At 39.7% G+C, this 19,302-nt stretch overlaps 1 protein-coding gene across 2 annotated transcripts in view; it reads left to right on the top strand.

Moving 5' to 3' along the window:
* Nucleotides 1-255: 255 nt before the first annotated feature.
* prpsap1 (phosphoribosyl pyrophosphate synthetase-associated protein 1) overlaps nucleotides 256-19,302 on the top strand; it is a 19,587-nt gene continuing 540 nt past the window's right edge. The window contains exons 1-10 of one of the 2 annotated variants that reach the window (XM_034190701.1): nucleotides 256-641; nucleotides 1,005-1,057; nucleotides 2,920-2,986; nucleotides 3,163-3,335; nucleotides 3,701-3,816; nucleotides 3,916-3,971; nucleotides 6,062-6,207; nucleotides 7,097-7,138; nucleotides 10,658-10,728; nucleotides 10,916-11,062. In XM_034190701.1, the coding sequence (XP_034046592.1) occupies nucleotides 559-641; nucleotides 1,005-1,057; nucleotides 2,920-2,986; nucleotides 3,163-3,335; nucleotides 3,701-3,816; nucleotides 3,916-3,971; nucleotides 6,062-6,207; nucleotides 7,097-7,138; nucleotides 10,658-10,728; nucleotides 10,916-11,062 (954 nt within the window). In that variant the 5' untranslated portion in view covers nucleotides 256-558. The remainder of the gene's footprint in view (nucleotides 642-1,004; nucleotides 1,058-2,919; nucleotides 2,987-3,162; nucleotides 3,336-3,700; nucleotides 3,817-3,915; nucleotides 3,972-6,061; nucleotides 6,208-7,096; nucleotides 7,139-10,657; nucleotides 10,729-10,915; nucleotides 11,063-19,302) is intronic. The other variant, XM_034190703.1, reaches the window with a different exon arrangement.

The following is a 19,302-nucleotide window of genomic DNA, read 5'->3' as shown; positions in this document are numbered from 1 at the left end:
TTCCTTTGGTATATTTAAATTATTTTGTAGGTGGCTGGTGCAATTATATACATTTTTTGTGTTTTCGTGACATTTTAAAATCTGTCATTTAATATCGCATATTTAATGGTGTTGTAATGTATGTTAAAGTCTTGCTGTTAGAATGATTTTAATATTTAACTGTATTTGTAGTTTACATTTGTATGTCACTGTCAGTGATAAAGTGTAACAAGTCGCTGAAATACAACGTGACTCAAAACAGGATGTTAGCTTCCTCCAAAACACAAAAGAAGATTGGCCCAAGTGGGATCCCGTATTTCTTAGCGTTTGCCCAGTTTAGCTTTAACATGCTAGCCGGCGTGATTCAGGAACCACTTTTCCACGAGTGAAGAAAACACTCGTTTTATTTGTGTTTTTGTTTTTTTGTGGGTAGCTTTGCCACGCGCCACGGACGGAGTATTTGTTAAATTAGCATTAGCTCAGCCCAGCTGCCAGGCTACTGTATGGTATGCTAGCTCGTTAGCTGGATAGTGTAAATCGAGCAGACGTCTAAAAATAAAATCAAACAGCGCCACAACAATGAATGTAGCTAAAAGCAGTTATCGCGTCTTTTCTGCAAACTCTTCCGTAGCATGCACTGAATTGGCTAAAAAGATCACAGAGTAAGTATGGGTGACAGAATGTGCTGATTATTTGTTTTTTAATTGCTTTAATATATGTTATTTTTGCTGCCATAATATAACTGTACGTGGGATACTGTCGCTTACCTGGACACGTTAAGTGTCTTGATTTTGTTGTTTAGTAAACAGCAGCTCACGGTATGTGTCAGAGCCTCTTGACTGGGATTAATAGCCAGCACGTTCTCTTTGACTTTGCCTTCGACCACTGAATGTAGGCACATGCGTGGAGACAGTGGTGGTCATAACTGAAGTCATCAATGAGACATGCTTTATGTTTGTTTCATGCGTGCACCCCCCTCCAAACACACCCCATCTCCTACCCTCCCCTCCCCTTTTTTTCCATAGGCGACTGGGAGTTGAATTGGGAAAATCTGTGGTGTTCCAGGAGCCAAACAGAGGTAAGGAGATTGGCCCATTTGTCATAGTACAGACCATCAGTAATGAAGCAATTTCCAGATGGTGTGCAGATAACAAAATTATAAACACACATTTAGATTTTGTATGAAAGTCAGTCCCTTTAGCTGAAGTGGATCTGCATGTTGAATTAGCACAAGTTTCTTTCTTTCTTTATTGTTTATTTGATGAGGACAATGCACATTATTGAACACTCTGTACATTTTCATGCCTTAGTGTAAATATGCCAGATTTAGCTAAAAGCTACTTTCCATCTGTAGTCCTCAGACACACAACAACAAACAATAATTACAATAAATAAATTAAAACAAAACATGAGCTTATGTACAATGCATCTCACCTGTGTTGACAGATTTGATTGTTTTTGAGCCATTTTTTAAGCTAATTTTTAAAAGCACTCAGGGTGGGACTGTCTCGTATAATTGTTGGAAGGCTGTTCCAGTTTGTACAACCCTTCACAGAGATGGTGTTTTGTCCTGTGGCAGTTCATCTGAAGGGCACCTCACAGTCCCCTCTAGAAGCAGACCGAGTCCTGAGGTTAGGATCTCTATGTCTAATAAATTCCTCCAGAGGAGGAGGGGCTGGGCCATGGAGAGTTTTGTAGATGAGACAAGCACGCTTAAAGTTGTTAAAACTTAAAAGATGGTATTTCTCCAGAATTTCACAGTAATGAGTGGAATATGGCTCTTTAGCAAACACTTTGATGGCTTTTTTAAAAAGTTGCTCTAAAGGTTTTAGTACTGTCATACCAGCAAAGGACCATATTGTGCAGAAATATTCAGTATGAGACAGGATCATACAATGAAGGTACGATCTAGCAGCATCAGTCGAAATACATTAACATAGGTGGGAGAGGAGGTTTTAAGTAATCTTGAGAATCTTGAGTTGGTGAGCTTCCTAGACAAAAATATGCATTTGTGATCTGAAATGCCAGTAAGAAAGTTATATGTCTTAAGAAAGTTTTACACCGGATGCCCTTCCTGACGCAACAGACAAATGTGGCAGGGGTGGGATTTAAACCACAAACTTTCCGCACTGCAACCAAGCCCACTAACCACTTGGCCACCACGCAGTTTGTGTATGAAAGTAAATATGCATATATTTACAAGTTTGTTTGTTCAAGGTTGTCAAGGATGCCAGACCAAAACTATATCTAATAGACGAGACCCTTATCTCAGTCGTGCACTTCCTTTTTGGGGGGGGGATGACGCACTGTAAGTCACAGAACGTCATCAAAACCGGCCTTTTGTATTATGTATCTTTTACATTGTTAATGTATTTATGTGATCATCAAAGAGCAATCTGCACAATGACCAGACCATTTGGAAATTGCCTTATTGTTACCAAATGGTCTGCATTGTCAGACTGGCCATGCTACTACTGTTATTAGAGAATAGTGGCATATTAGTTAGCATGCTTGAGGTGACATGCTTTGCAGCAGTTGGGGACTAGCTTTGAGTCTAGGTGGGTCCTTTCTAGGGATGAATTGATATACCACCATATCCTGATAGGCCTATCATAATTTGATATATATCACAACGCATAATTACATTGTTGTTCACACTATGTAGAATGGGATGTGGTGAATGTGTAAAGAAACAAATTATTCTGAAGTATAACTTGTAATCCTTAATGTTATCTGTTTCATGTTTGTATATATTATGAGTTATTTATAATTATTCTGCAAGAGGTCATCATTTCTTTCATTCAGTACTTGGCTTTTCATGACAAGATAATGCTAATTTCAAAAAGGTGACATTGCATTTCAGGCCCCAGTGCTTATCACGAAATGCGATGTATCATTCCACCCCTTGGCTTTGTTAAATGTCCCCTTTTTTCCTCACAGAGACGAGGGTGGATGTCAAGGAATCTGTTCGTGGACAAACTATCTTCATCATACAGACCATCCCAAGGTGACTACAGAAACATATTTACACACCATGAGAACTTAAAAAAATATATTGTGAGCAAAACTCATGCATGCTCTTTGTGTTCCTTTTGAGAACCAAAACACTTTTTAAACGGGTAATATAACATTACCTCTTACAGTCTGCATGCTCTAATGTTGTTTCTTTTATGACACATCCAGAGATGTCAACACAGCCATCATGGAGTTGCTGGTCATGGCCTACGCTCTCAAGACATCTTGTGCAAAGAACATCATTGGAGTGATTCCTTACTTTCCCTACAGCAAGCAGTGCAAGATGCGAAAGAGGGGCTCAATAGTGTGCAAGTTGTTAGCATCAATGTTGGCTAAAGCAGGTAAAGATATCAAAATGCATCTCCGCTGTTGATTTATAGGAGTCATACAATTAAAATTTTCAACAAGCTGTAGACAACAGAAGTGAATGTGTCCCTGTGTAGTATTAGTTAAATTATTGTAAAATTGTATAACTTTATGGTAATTGCTTTATTTTGAAGTTGTACAACAGATTATTTGCCCCTATTTAAAATAAAATATATAATGAAGTCACACAGAAGTCATTTGATGAGGTCATACACAGTGAAAAACACCATTTATAGACATTTGTATATTTACTTGTACATTTATATTGTGATGTGTAGAATGCACAGGGTGTGCATCAGTCCTTTGATGCCTTTTGTTATGTTTTTTTTTCCTCTTTCAGGATTAACCCACATTATCACCATGGACTTGCATCAGAAGGAGATCCAGGGCTTCTTCGGTTTTCCAGTAGACAACTTGCGTGCCTCACCCTTCTTGATTCAGTACATCCAAGAAGAGGTAATAATCACATTTGTTTAATGTCACCTCTGTAGGTTTAAATGCATGTGTTTGAGCAATAGAAGCATTGTGACACTTTTTTTTTTAAAATCTTGTCAGATTCCTGATTACAGAAATGCCATCATTGTGGCCAAATCTCCATCAGCGGCAAAGAGGTAACTAACATAAAAACACAGATTTTCCCTGGTAGTTATCATTTTCTTTTAATGCCATTACCATTAAATACTAGCTATCTTAAAATCCAGTGTTATAGCAGCAAAAATTTCACAGTAAACACAACAACCGTTCACTAACTGATCACTTTATTTGGTAGAAATGTGACGTCTAAAGTGGCTACCGAGTACACAGGATCACGTGTGATTTATGTACACAGCTGTTTGGTTGTGTTAAAATTAGGGCTGTCAGGTGATTAAAAATAACTTTCAGCTAATTTAATGTGACACACACACACACATATATATATACACACACACACACATATATATATATATACACTCAACAAAAATATAAACGCAACACTTTTGGTTTTGCTCCCATTTTGTATGAGAAGAACTCAAAGATCTAAAACTTTTTCCACATACACAATATCACCATTTCCCTCAAATATTGTTCACAAACCAGTCTAAATCTGTGATAGTGAGCACTTCTCCTTTGCTGAGATAATCCATCCCACCTCACAGGTGTGCCATACCAAGATGCTGATTAGACACCATGATTAGTGCACAGGTGTGCCTTAGACTGCCCACAATAAAAGGCCACTCTGAAAGGTGCAGTTTTATCACACAGCACAATGCCACAGATGTCACAAGATTTGAGGGAGCATGCAGTTGGCATGCTGACAGCAGGAATGTCAACCAGAGCTGTTGCTCGTGTATTGAATGTTCATTTCTCTACCATAAGCCGTCTCCAAAGGCGTTTCAGAGAATTTGGCAGTACATCCAACCAGCCTCACAACCGCAGACCACGTGTAACCACACCAGCCCAGGACCTCCACATCCAGCATGTTCACCTCCAAGATCGTCTGAGACCAGCCACTCGGACAGCTGCTAAAACAAACAGTTTGCATAACCAAAGAATTTCTGCACAAACTGTCAGAAACCGTCTCAGCGAAGCTCATCTGCATGCTTGTCGTCCTCATTGGGGTCTCGACCTGACTCCAGTTCGTCGTTGTAACCGACTTGAGTGGGCAAATGCTCACATTTGCTGGCGTTTGGCACGTTGGAGAGGTGTTCTCTTCATGGATGAATCCCGGTTCACACTGTCCAGGGCAGATAGCAGACAGTGTGTGTGGCGTCGTGTGGGTGAGTGGTTTTCTGATGTCAATGTTGTGGATCGAGTGACCCATGGTGGCGGTGGGGTTATGGTATGGGCAGGCGTCTGTTATGGACGAAGAACACAGGTGCATTTTATTGATGGCATTTTGAATGCACAGCGATACCGTGACGAGATCCTGAGGCCCATTGTTGTGCCATACATCCAAGAACATCACCTCAATTTTGCAGCAGGATAATGCAGGGCCCCATGTTGCAAGGATCTGTACACAATTCTTGGAAGCTGAAAATGTCCCAGTTCTTGCATGGTCGGCATACTCACCGGACATGTCACCCATTGAGCATGTTTGGGATGCTCTGGACCGGCGTATACAACAGCGTGTACCAGTTCCTGCCAATATCCAGCAACTTCGCACAGCCATTGAAGAGGAGTGGACCAACATTCCACAGGCCACAATTGACAACCTGATCAACTCTATGCGAAGGAGATGTGTTGCACTGTATGAGTCAGATGGTGGTCACACCAGATACTGACTGGTATCCCCCCCAATAAAACAAAACTGCACCTTTCAGAGTGGCCTTTTATTGTGGGCAGTCTGAGGCACACCTGTGCACTAATCATGGTGTCTAATCAGCATCTTGATATGGCATACCTGTGAGGTGGGATGGATTATCTCAGCAAAGGAGAAGTGCTCACTATCACAGATTTAGACTGGTTTGTGAACAATATTTGAGGGAAATGGTGATATTGTGTATGTGGAAAAAGTTTTAGATCTTTGAGTTCATCTCATACAAAATGGGAGCAAAACCAAAAGTGTTGCGTTTATATTTTTGTTGAGTGTGTATATATAGATATAGATAGATAGATAGAAATCTAAATAACCACATTATTTTGACAGCCATATTTAACATTTATAACTGTTAAGAGGAAGAATGAAGACCTAGTCTCATTTACAATGCATTTCTTTTTGCAGAGCTCAGTCCTATGCAGAACGCCTGCGTTTGGGTTTGGCTGTAATTCATGGTGAAGCCCAGTGCTCAGAGTCTGACATGGCTGATGGAAGACATTCCCCACCCTCTGTACGCAACACTACCGGACACACAGGACTGGAACTTCCCTGTAAGCCCTCTTATGTTTTCTGTTGATTTTCAGGTGTTGTATTCAGATTGGTAGGTAAAAGGAAGTCATTATTCTTAATGGTTTTTACATGTTGAGGTAACTTAATCCTGTGTTGTTTCCTTCTCAAATTAGCATAGTCTTCCACTTCAGTTACATCCCCTTTGAATAAACCATACCTCAATATAGTTCACATTCATATGCTTTAATGCTTTGGAGTTTTATAATACAAGCCTTCAGTGGATTAATTCTGTGAATTCTCCCAACAATATCATATAGCTCTAATTTGCGCTAACGTGTTTCTGCTGTTTCTGTCTCATGTCATCAACCATACTTGCATTGTTGCATGTTTTAATTCTGCAGATGTGCTATTTGTGCTCATACTGCATCATCAGCAAGCTGCCTATCCTGACTTGTAAACAGTATAATGCAAAATAATACAGTAATCACCTTTTGTCTTTTTCTATTTTAGATGTAAAAACATTTTTGTGATTAAAGACTAATATTTGGCATGCAGTTTTAACAGTATTGACAGTGTTTGTTCCTGCTTAAGGCCATTTTAATGGTTTAGTGTAAAATATTAGTTTGTGTCATTGGCAAATGACTCCTAGGTATTTGCATCTAGTATTCACTTTACCCATATTATTTGTTAACAGATAACTATTGTTTTACAACCCTTGACTTAAAAAATCCTCCTTTGCTTAAATCATATAATAAATGCATTTTACATGTTAAAATAATAGGCCACGTTTGTTGGTGTGTTAAAACATTTTCTATTTCTTTCATTTATGTACACATAGTGAGAGGGTTTTCTAAGTCTTGGTTTCATGTGTTTGTCATGTTTAAATATTTGTGCATTTGTGTTAACGTGATGTTTATTTGTTGGTAATAGCAGGCAAACAACAAGCTCCGTTTCCTGGCATAGAACTTCCAAGTATGACCGTAAACTTAATTTACATCTGACTATGAAATGATTCCTCTTTAAATGGCTCCTCAGTTTGTGCATGTGTAGATCAAGGGTTTTGTTGTATCTTGTGAAAATACAGTCTGGATCAAGGGAAATCTTCCTCATAAATGCATAAAAGGCTTGTTAAAAAGTCAAATTGTTAAAAAAAAATCCTGTGAAGGCTAATGGATGCATGGGCAGTTTAGGCTTGAAATATGCATTCCTTATTTTTACTTGATTCCAGACAGCTTATTCTACAAGATAACCAAAAACCTTGTTTTGTTGTGTTCTGTTTTTGTTTGGAGCCTGTATACCAAATCGGAACCATGCCAAAGATTTTTTTTTTTTTTTTTTTTGGTTTTGTTTTCAGCTTTTTGGTTTTTGTAATTGTTGGACTCATCTTGCCAATCAACACATGGTGCACCTACTGTATAATAAACCTGCTCCTAAGACCTGACTCATATTTGGATTTCATAATTGCATGTGACATTAACAATTAAGCATGCTTTTGAATCCTAACATCTAATGGTGGGAAGTGGAATGTAACTAATATACTTGGTGTGCTTGGAATGGTTAGTACATTTAACTAACAATATAATAGTTTTTGTTCTGTAGCTTTGCAGTAATGCTAATCAAAGGTCATTATATTAATACAGTCTTGCACTTTTAGCTGTGTGATGTTTGGAATGTAGTGTACCCATCATTAACAATTTTGAGTTTTCTTTTAGTTTCAATTCAAGACATTTAATCATAGGTTTCTTTGATAATTTGTATTATCTGAGCAAGAAGTAATGACTGTATTTTAAGAAGGATTATTGCTGCTAATGTGTTTTTTTCCACTTTATTATTCTTATTTTTAAGTCAGCAGTGATGAAAGTTTAAATGTGACCATGCCAAGTTTACTGTAGATTGACAGTATTCTTCAAAGTGTTCTGCAAGGCATGCTCCTCTTTTCTCTGCTTCTTCATGTACTTCCTTCAACAATCAGCTTGGCTGGCTGATTGTTTACCAGTTGATTGTTCCCTTATACCCTTTGAGTGATTACATTTACATGCACGCCAGAAAATGCACATACGGCTACTTAAATTGCAAAGTTGTTGCATCACTAATTATTTACTGTAAGTGTGCTGCTGAGAAGTAAATGTTAAGCTAGTTGCTTGGGCATTTTCAGATGCATTGGTAGATGATGGTAAATGTATATATCATGTAAATACTCTCACAAGCTGAATGAAATGTGTTACAGCAGCATTAATTGGATATATTATTTTATATTAGCACCTGACCAAAGGAAATCTAGTAATAAAGCTTCACTGTGCTTTCAGATGATGAAACCTGAATGGCTTCAAGATGCTGCTGTGATGCTGCTTTGAGCATATTAAGAATATAATTTTTTATGCATTCTCATAAACCCATAGTAATGGCTAATGGTTGCACATGATCCTGTCCTGATGTAGGTTATGTTACTATGCAGTAAAGTCCTTGTTTATTATTGATTAACTACAGTGCATCCGGAAAGAATTCACAGCGCTTCACTTTTTCCACATTTTGTGATGTTACACCCTTGTTCCAAAATGGAGTAAACTCATTTTTCCCCTCAAAATTCTACTCTCAATGCCCCACAATGACATGTTTGTTTTTAATTTTTACAAATTTATTAAAAATAAAACATTTAAGAAATGACGTACATATTGTAAGTATTTACACCCTTTGCTCAGTACTTTGTTGATGCACCTTTGGCAGCAATTACAGCCTCAATTCTTCTTGAATATGATGTCACAAGCTTGGTGCAGCTATTGTTTTGCAGTGTCGCCCGTTCCTCTTTGCAGGACCGCTCAAACTCCATCAGGTTGGATGGGGAGCGTCGGAGCACAGCCATTTTCAGATCTCTCCAGAGATTTTCAAACAGGTTCAAGTCTGGCCTGCCCTGAAGACACTCCTATGATATCTTGGCTGTGTGTTCAGGGTCATTGTCCTGCTAAAAGATGAACTGTGGCCCCAGTCTGAGGTCAACAGCACTCTGGAGCATGTTTTCTTCCAGGATGTCTCTGTACATTGCTGGATTCATCTTCCCCTCAATCCTGACTAGTCTCACAGTTCCTGCCATTGAAAAACATCCCCACAGCATGATGCTGCCACCACCATGCTTCACTGTAGGAATGGTGCCTGGTTTCCTCCAAACATGATGCCTGGCATTCACACCAAAGAGTTCAATCTTTGTCTCATCAGACCAGAGAATTTTGTTTCTCATGGTTTGAGAGTCCTTCAGGTGCCTTTTGGCAAACTCCAGCTGAGTTGCCATGATCACTCAGTTTAGATGGGCAGCCCACTCTAGGAACAGTCCTGGTGGACCCAACTTCTTCCATTTACAGATGATGGAGGTCACTGCTCATTGGGACCTTCAAAGCAGCAGAAATGTTTCTGTACCCTTCCCCAAATTTTTGCTTTGAGACAATCTTGTCTCGGAGGTCTACAGACAATTCCTTTGACTTCATGCTTGGTTTGTGCTCTGACATGCACTGTCAACTGTGGGACCTTATATGTAGACAGGTGTGTGTCTGTCCAAATCATATCTAGTCAACAGGATGCACCTGAGCTCAGTTTTGGACTTCATGGCAAAGGCTGTGAATACTGATGTACATTTGATTTCTTAGTTTTTTTATTTTTAATAAATTTGCACAAATCTAAAAACAAAAAAGAAGCTTTTTCACATTATCGTTATGGGGTTTTGTGTGTAGAATTTTGAGGAAAAACTATTTCGCCAATTTTGGAACAAGGCTGTAACATAAAAATTGTGGAGAAAGTGGAGCGCTGTGAATACTTTCTGGATGCACTGTAAAAATTGACAATGATACTGTTTCATCAATTGACATGATGTAATGTGTGCTTTTTTCTTTTTTTTTTTTTTGGGTTGGGGCTTTTTGTGCGTGTAAAAGTAGTCACTGACAGCAGTGATGCCTCACTAAGGACTGACTTTGAACATTTGCAGCTGTGTATGAAGAAATTCATCAATGCTTGTCAGTCACCGTTGTCACGTGTGAATTAAGACTGCCCGGTGTGTGTTATATGGACGCTGCTGCCATATGCCTGCCATAGCCCTGGGCAGAGGTTCTGTTCCCCAGGCACTTATTCACTGTTTTATGATTGGGTATCCTGGGCAGAAAACTCTGTCATCTGATTTTTGCATGGCATGTGTGTACTGTTTGGTTTAAGTTTCTCTGCGGGGTAGGTGGGGTAGAATGGGGGGGAAGCATTCTAGGCAGTAGCATGCTGGCTTTTCATTTCAAGTGTAATACTGCAATCCCAAATCTCACTCTGGGATCATTTCTATAAATCATCAACACCAAAATATCCCTATAATTTGGGGGACTAGTCTGATCTAAAATGCAGCACATTTTCTCAACCCATTTTACCCAATCTACTGAGATTTATGTTTAATTAGGTGAAAAGAATAAACCTTTAGCTTCTGGAAGTGCTCCCAGAGGTAACCACTTCTGCCTTCTTTTTCAGTAATGATGGCGAAGGAGAAACCTCCTATTACTGTAGTCGGAGATGTGGGAGGAAGAATTGCCATCATTGTGGTAAGATGCTGTTCATGTTCTGTTTCCACATCATCCACACTTTTTCTGGTTTGGGTTGTACGTACAGTAATATTAATTGTGCTTCATGAAAACCACAAGTGCTACAGGAGTAGGGAAGAAAGGAGGCAGTGGGGTAATTCTTCAGACTCTTGGGTGCAGTGAGTGTGTTCTTTCTTTTCCTTGCCAGGATGATATTATAGATGATGTGGGAGACTTTGTTGCAGCTGCAGAGATCCTGAAAGAGAGAGGAGCCTATAAGATTTACATCATGGCCACACACGGTTTACTGTCTGCAGATGCTCCTCGCCTCATAGAGGAATCTGCCATTGATGAGGTGAGAAATTGACCTGAACTACTAAAAATAATGAAAATGTTGAGGGGTTCTACATAGCGATGTGTATTTAAAAAAAAACAAAAAACAAAATCAGTTAATCGAGGAGGAATTTTGATTTTTTTCTGTGTTGTCGACATTACACCTATTATATGTAGTTTTTATATAGTTTAGTTCAAGGTTAGTGCAACAACTGAGGGTCAGCCAAGTACAAAATTTTATTTACGAGGGTAGGCTGAAAAGTTCTAAGGCTGACCATGATGCAGTTGTCGAATTGAACAAATTCAGGGTTATTTTTCTACATAGTCTCCCTGTAACTCCACACACTTCTTCCAGCGGTCCTTGAGTGCTTCGATTCCCTTGGCATAGAAGCTTTCATCTTGAGAGTCAAAATAGTCCTCAACGGCAGCCATCACCTCATCATTGCTCCGATAGTGCTTCCCAGCCAAGTTTTTTTTCAGGTTTGGGAACAGATGAAAGTCCGAGGGTGCCAAGTCAGGGGAGTATGGTGGGTGATCTACCAGTTCGAATCCACACTCGTGGATAGTGGCCATGGCCACTGTTGACTTGTGAGCTGGGGCATTGTCTTGATGGAACAGCACCCCTTTCGTCAGCTTTCCTGGTCACTTCTTTTTGATAGCCTCATGCAACTGTCTCAGTAGGTTAGAATAGTACTGTCCATTTATGGTTTGTCCCTTTTCAAGATAGTCCACGAACACAATGCCCTTGGCATCCCAGAAAACTGAAACCATGACCTTCCCCGCAGACGAAACGACCTTGGCCTTCTTTGGAGGTGGTGACCTTGGGTGTTTCCACTGTATTGATTGTTTTTTTTTTTTTTTTGTTTTTTTTTTGTCTCTGGTTCAAAGTGGTGAACCCAACACTCATCCTGGGTAAGAAAACGTTCCATGTAATTGGCTGGATCCTCTTCAAATTGAGCCACGTTTGCCTTCGACATGACTAGCCTGGTGCGTTTCTGATCAGGCATCAGAAGACGTGGCACCCACCGAGCTGACACCTTTGACATTCCAAGTTCTTCATGCAGAATGTGTTCAATTCTCTCACGGGATATTCCCACACCATCTGCTAGCTGATTAATCGTCGATCGTCTGTCATCCATCACCATTTCATGAACAAGGTCAATGTTTTTCTGGGTTGTGGCTGTTGCAGGCCGCCCAGACCTTGGGTCATCTTCAAGGCTCTCTCTACCCCTCTTAAATTCAGCTGCCCACTTCTGCACTGTAGATACGGAGGGAGCTTCATCCCCTAATGTAGCAACCATATCCGCATGAATGTCCTTGGGCTTTAACCCCTTCTTATGCAGGTACTTAATCACACCGCGATGCCAGATTTTGTCCATTTTTGCCGTTTCCTTCTACCACGAACTTTCAAACTTGGCTATGAACCACAAACTACCTCACAACCTGGAAGAAAATAACACAGTCATCAGAAGAGTTGAACTTAATGCATGCCAAGTTTTATTGAAATGGCATTTCTCCTTCTTGGTAAGCCTTAGAACTTTTCAGCCTACCCTTGTATTTACACACGCATATATTTGTGTGTATGCATACGCCCCCTTGTCCTTTTTTCAGCTGCAGGATTACACCTGAATTAATTCAATTTTCTTCTAGTTTTCACCTTTAATATTATCACCCACCCACCCACTCATCTTCAACCACTTACTCTAATTAAGGGTCACGGCGGGGAGGCAGGGCTGGAGCCTATCCCATCAGTCATAGGGCATGAGGTGGGGTACACCCTGGACAAAACGCCAGTCGTGTCATAGGGCCACAAATAGACAAACAAACACATTCACACCCGCACGCACACCTATTTAAAGTTTCCAATCCACCTAACCTGCATGTCTTTGGATGTGGGAGGAAGCCGGAACACCCAGAGGGAACCCACGCAAACACGGGGAGAACATGCAGACTCCACACCGAAGGGCCACAAGTGGGAATTGACCCCATGACCTTCTTGCTGTGAGGCAACAGTGCTAACCACTAAGCCACCGAGCTGCCCACCTGTAATATTATAGTTGTGATTAAATAATGTATAAATAAAACAAATATGTGCATTGACTTGAGCAACGATTTTTCTCCCACGCTGTTTCTAGAGCTTTTGCAGTTTTGCCCCCCCCCCCCCCCCCCCGCCTTTTTTTTTTTTTTTTTTTTTTTTGTAAATTAAATTAAGTGGCTCCCGTGCTGCATCTTAGTGCTGGTGTTACAGATCAAATGGTCCCCTTAAAAATTTGTCCCCCCGATGATGCGGTTCACAGATTATCACCTCGTTTCTGTTTCAAACTGCACTCCAGTCATCATTTATCTCAGCGACAGATACCTGAAGCTTTTGTACAACAATCATTTCCACATAAATTCAGCATTATTTCATCATAAAAGGCGGGAGACGCGATCAGTGCGCCGCAGCTAAACGAGCTGCTCCCTGATGCATTCACTGCACATCAGTCATTTCAAAGCGTCACGGAATGTCGTTGAGTTTTTGCTTAAAACTGATTTTAGAATAATTTAAGAGGCTTTACCTTTATCAACTGATGGTTAACCCTCTGGGGTCGGAGGGCATTTTTTGGACAGTTCACTTGCCTGGCATAAATGTTTTATTATTGCTGTTACCAGCTCTCTCTGCATCCCACAATCAAGTTTTATGTCTCTTTTTTCAGGACAACCTGTGCTTTCAGAATATATATGTTTTTTGTTGTGTTTTATAAGTGTAATAAAGGTTTACAATCAAAAATAGGCAAAGAAAAATAAAGTGAAAATTTATTTTCCACACACATTTATTCAAAACACACAGCAAACTATAATAAACAACTGTTTTGAGGTCTTGTGTGAAAGTCTGTACAACAAAAAGGTTCAAACAATAAACACAAATGCACATTTTGAACAATATATACAAAATGGTCTCTGCGTTTTGTTCTCCATTGATATGGTAAACAGTGCTTTACGCAGAGAAAGCAACAGAGTTATCCAGTAACATTCACATGCAAACTAGTGGAGCAGTCCTGATAGTTACATACTCTTTGTTTGAGCACGTGAGATTGTCATCGGAGGCTCTCCGTGTGCTCCTGCTTTCACTGATCGATTGGACACTCACATTGCGCACGTCATCACACAGCTTCTATGAGGAGTACAAAGATGGCCGATGGCTGGCTCGAAAGTCCGCGGAGTTAACTTTTCAGCAAAAAAAAAAAAAAGTATGTTTCTATCTCATAAATACTCTCTTTTTTCTTCTGGGCGATACGATTATAAATAGACACACGCAGAACACATTGCGCATGCTGTCCCTTCGCTCACTGCCTCCGGGGGGTACTGATGCGGGACCCGCAAAGAATCCAAGTCATGGCATGGTATACCGAGACCCTGCAGCGCTGTGGATTTTTTCCGCAAGAAATCTATCCTTGCGGGCGGCCTCCGCATTATGAAAGGGTTATTGGCTGCATGTAAACGTAGTCAATGTGTTGAACCTCCTTTCTCAAACAGATCCCTGTAATTGATCCCTGGCCTAGATATTAGTAGTCAAACTATCCCAGAGTTATGTACTCTCCAGTGGTGTTAGTCAAGGATAAAGCTGTTCAATTTTTGATAGAATTGAGGAAATGTCAAGGCTACACAGAGCCATATATTAAGATATCATAAAGAATTGTTTTGCACCAAGGAAGGTTCATTAAATAACACTTCCATTGTGCATTTCTGTAAAATATTAGTTTCAGTTGTCAATTCCTCCTGAGAATTCTGTGTGCAGGAAGTGATACTTGGTCAGGTTTTTCAAAAGAAGCATTTTGGAAATGTGAAATGTTTTACTTTCAGTGTACACTGGTACTCATGTTTCAGTGTCACTGTGTATAAAATGGCACTCATATTGTACAGTTTTATGCTTGTGTAGTACATGCATGCATTGTTATATTTACCCCCCACCCCCCGCAAAAAACCGGGGTGGGGAGGGAGTGGTGATATGTATGAATCACTGTCTTCATCTGTCCTCCTGTTCATGAGCCTTGTAAGCACAGCTCCTACTTGACATTTTGGTGGATTTCTGTGAAACTTCACATAGTTGTAGCACACCATATGTACAGTGAGGAAAATAAGTATTTGAACACCTTGTGATTTTGCAAGTTTTCCCACTTAGAAATCATGAAGGGGTCTGAAATTTTCATCTTAGGTGCATGTCCACTGTGAGACACATAATCAAAAAAAAAAAAAAAAAAAAATCCGGAAATCACAATGTAAGTTTTTTTTTTTTTTTTCCAATTTATTTGCATGTTACTGCTGCAAATAAGTATTTCAACACCTGCCAATCAGCAGAAATTCTGGCCTTCAAAGACCTGTTAGTCCACCTCTAAAACGTCCACCTCCACTCCACTTATTATTCCTAATTAGAAGCACCTATTTGAGGTCTTTAGCTGCATAAAGACACCTGTCCACCCCACACAATCAGTAAGACTCCAACTACTAACATGACTAAGACCAAAGAGCTGTCCAAAGACACCAGAGACAAAATTGTAGACCTCCACAAGGCTGGAAAGGGCTACAGGACAATTGCCAAGCAGTTTGGTGAAAAAAGATCAACTGTTGGAGCAATTATTAGAAAATGGAAGAAGCTAAACATGATTGTCAATATCTCCCTTGGACTGGGGCTCCTTGCAAGATCCCACCTCGTGGCATATCAGTGATCGTAAGAAAGGTGAGGAATCAGCCCAGAACTGGGCTGGGCTTCCCTCAGTTAGAGCAATGAAAATGGGTCGTGGATGGGTCTTCCAACATGACAATGACCCGAAGCACACAGCCCGGATAACCAAGGAGTGGCTCCCTAAGAAGCATATCAAGGTTCTGGAGTGGCCTAGCCAGTCTCCAGACCTAAACCCAATAGAAAATCTTTGGAAGGAGCTCAAACTCCGTGTTTCTGTGACAGCCCAGTAACCTGGCTGATCTAGAGAAGATCTGTGTGGAGGAATGGGCCAAAATCCCTGCTGCAGTGTGTGCAAACCTGGTGAAAACTATAGGAAACGTTTGACCTCTGTAATTACAAACAAGGGCTACTGTACCAAATATTAACATTGATTTTCACAGGTGTTGAAATACTTATTTGCAGCAGTAACATACATATACATTATTAAAAAAAAAAGATACATTGTGATTTCCGGATTTTTTTTTTTTAGATTATGTCTCTCACAGTGGACATGAACCTAAGATGAAAATTTCAGACCCCTCCATGATTTGTAAGTGGGAGAACTTGCAAAATTGCAGGGTGTTCAAATACTTATTTTCCTCACTGTATGTGTGCATAAACAAAAATAATTCTGGCATGACATCTTTCAGTGGAGATAACTGGGTTTTTGTTAAGTGCTTTGTATATGTTGATTATATATGGAGTTGGTCAATTTATTTCAGATGTTTCATCGCAGCATATTGGCTACCACCAATATATAGGTAAACAAGCTTGCTCACAGATCTCTAGTTATTTCATGCAGGGTCCTCAGGCTGCCTGTCTTACTGTATGGTTGTGGGTTTGAACGCTAAACAGTAACCTAAGGCGGCAACTGAATGTCTTTGGTACTTGGTCTCTTTGGTGGGTCCTTGGGTGCTACTGGGATGACTTTGTGTCAAACAAGCAGTTACATAGGGACAGTGGTGGGCACAGCTAACCAAAAAGTTTGCTTCGATAACCATTAATCCGATAATTAAAAAGTTATCTTTTATGACGCTAAACCGATAAATTGCTAAAAAAAATTGATCTTTATTACAGATAACCGATAACTTTTCGTATTGATTCAGACGGGGTCACATCAGATTACACTGTCGGTTTCTGATAAACCAGTTTCACTTCTCACTGCTGAGTAAATTCAAGGATCAAACACATAAGAACGCACAAAAAATAAATTAATAAAAAATAAAACCCGCAGACACTGTCATCATCTTTCAAAAGCATTAAAACACAGTATTACAACCCCTGGCAAAAATTATGGAATCACTGGCCTCGGATGATGTTCATTCAGTTGTTTAATTTTGTAGAAAAAAAGCAGATCACAGACATGACACAAAACTAAAGTCATTTCAAATGGCAACTTTCTGGCTTTAAGAAACACTATAAGAAATCAAGAAAAAAAGATTGTGACAGTCAGTAACGGTTACTTTTTTAGACCAAGCAGAGGAAAAAATATGGAATCACTCAATTCTGAGGAATAAATTATGGAATCACCCTGTAAATTTTCATCCCCCAAACTAACACCTGCATCAAATCAGATCTGCTCGTTGACATTGACCCTATGCCATGACATTGACCCTATGTGTCTTTTTGCAAGGAATGTTTTCACAGTTTTTGCTCTATGGCAAGATGCATTATCATCTTGAAAAATGATTTAATCATCCTCAAACATCCTTTCAATTGTCCAAAATATCAACGTACACTTGTGCATTTATTGATGATGTAATGACAGCCATCTCCCCAGTGCCTTTACCTGACATGCAGCCCCATATCATCAATGACTGTGGAAATTTACATGTTCTCTTCAGGCAGTCATCTTTATAAATCTCATTGGAACGGAACCAAACAAAAGTTCCAGCATCATCACCTTGCCCAATGCAGATTCGAGATTCATCACTGAATATGACTTTCATCCAGTCATCCACAGTCCACGATTGCTTTTCCTTAGCCCATTGTAACCTTGTTTTTTTCTGTTTAGGTGTTAATGATGGCTTTTGTTTAGCTTTTCTGTATGTAAATCCCATTTCCTTTAGGCGGTTTCTTACAGTTCGGTCACAGACGTTGACTCCAGTTTCCTCCCATTCGTTCCTCATTTTTTTGTTGTGCATTTTTCGATTTTTGAGACTTATTGCTTAAGTTTTCTGTCTTGATGCTTTGATGTCTTCCTTGGTCTACCAGTATGTTTGCCTTTAACAACCTTCCCATGTTGTTTGTATTTGGTCCAGAGTTTAGACACAGATGACTGTGAACAACCAACATCTTTTGCAACATTGCGTGATGATTTACCCTCTTTTAAGAGTTTGATAATCCTCTCCATTGTTTCAATTGACATCTCTCGTGTTGGAGCCATGATTCATGTCAGTCCACTTGGTGCAACAGCTCTCCAAGGTGTGATCACTCCTTTTTAGATGCAGACTAACGAGCAGATCTGATATGATGCAGGTGTTAGTTTTGGGGATGAAAATTTACAGGGTGATTCCATAATTTTTTCCTCAGAATTGAGTGATTCCATATTTTTTTCCTCTGCTTGGTCTAAAAAAGTAACCGTTACTGACTGCCACAATCTTTTTTTCTTGATTTCTTATAGAGTTTCTTAAAGCCAGAAAGTTGCCATTTGAAATGTCTTTAGTTTTGTGTCATGTCTGTGATCTGCTTTTTTTCTACAAAATTAAACAACTGAATGAACATCCTCCGAGGCCGGTGATTCCATAATTTTTGCCAGGGGTTGTAGAAGTCACAGATCATCTCGGTATTGGATACACCATCATTTATGAACTAAAAAGCTGCTGCTTTTTTCACACACTTTGAACCCTGTGGTTGAAACAACCAGAATACGTCCATTAATGCATCGATTGGCAGAATAAAATAAACATAGTAAATATAAATTCTTACCTGTTAGTTTCAGTGGGATTCATCTCAAAAAATATACCACATAAAGCATCCTTTTTTTTAAAAAAAATCCAAAACAGTGTCTAAATGTAAACGTCCCTCTGTACACACAGCTGTGCCGTGAGAGCTCCTCTGTCCCACCGAGTCTTTGGTGATTAAATTACAGCCACAAAGAAATAAAATAAAATAATGGTAAAATTAGTCCGTTTTGTTTTCGTGTCGAGCGGACTCACTCATTGTAACGTCCAAAGTGAACCTGAGCTACGCTACCCACAATGCTCCCTGCGTCAACTGGCCAATCACGTTTTGCGCATAATGATGATGTCTTCAGCAAGCCACAGGCAGCCATTCTGCTACAAACACACAACAGACGGACTAAAATGTTTGATTTTAGGGTTTACAAACATTTTTGACCACAAAAAAAATGTTATTGGCCTGAAAGTTATCAGAACTAAATTTATTGGAAGATAATTGGTCCGATGATGGTTTTAAAACTTATCTGAAAATCCACAAGCAAAGACATGAGCTTCGATAATTGCCTGTTATCGGATGAGCTGAACTGTGCCCACCACTGCATAGGGAAACTCTGATGAGAAGTATCACTTGCTTTGTGAAGCAGCATCATCCATGACGTT

The sequence above is a fragment of the Thalassophryne amazonica genome, chromosome 16 (genome assembly GCF_902500255.1).
Source record: "Thalassophryne amazonica chromosome 16, fThaAma1.1, whole genome shotgun sequence".
Taxonomy (NCBI): Eukaryota; Metazoa; Chordata; class Actinopteri; order Batrachoidiformes; family Batrachoididae; genus Thalassophryne; species Thalassophryne amazonica.
The sequence above is the reverse complement of the archived record's forward strand: the minus strand, read 5'-3'. Positions and strand labels throughout refer to the sequence as shown.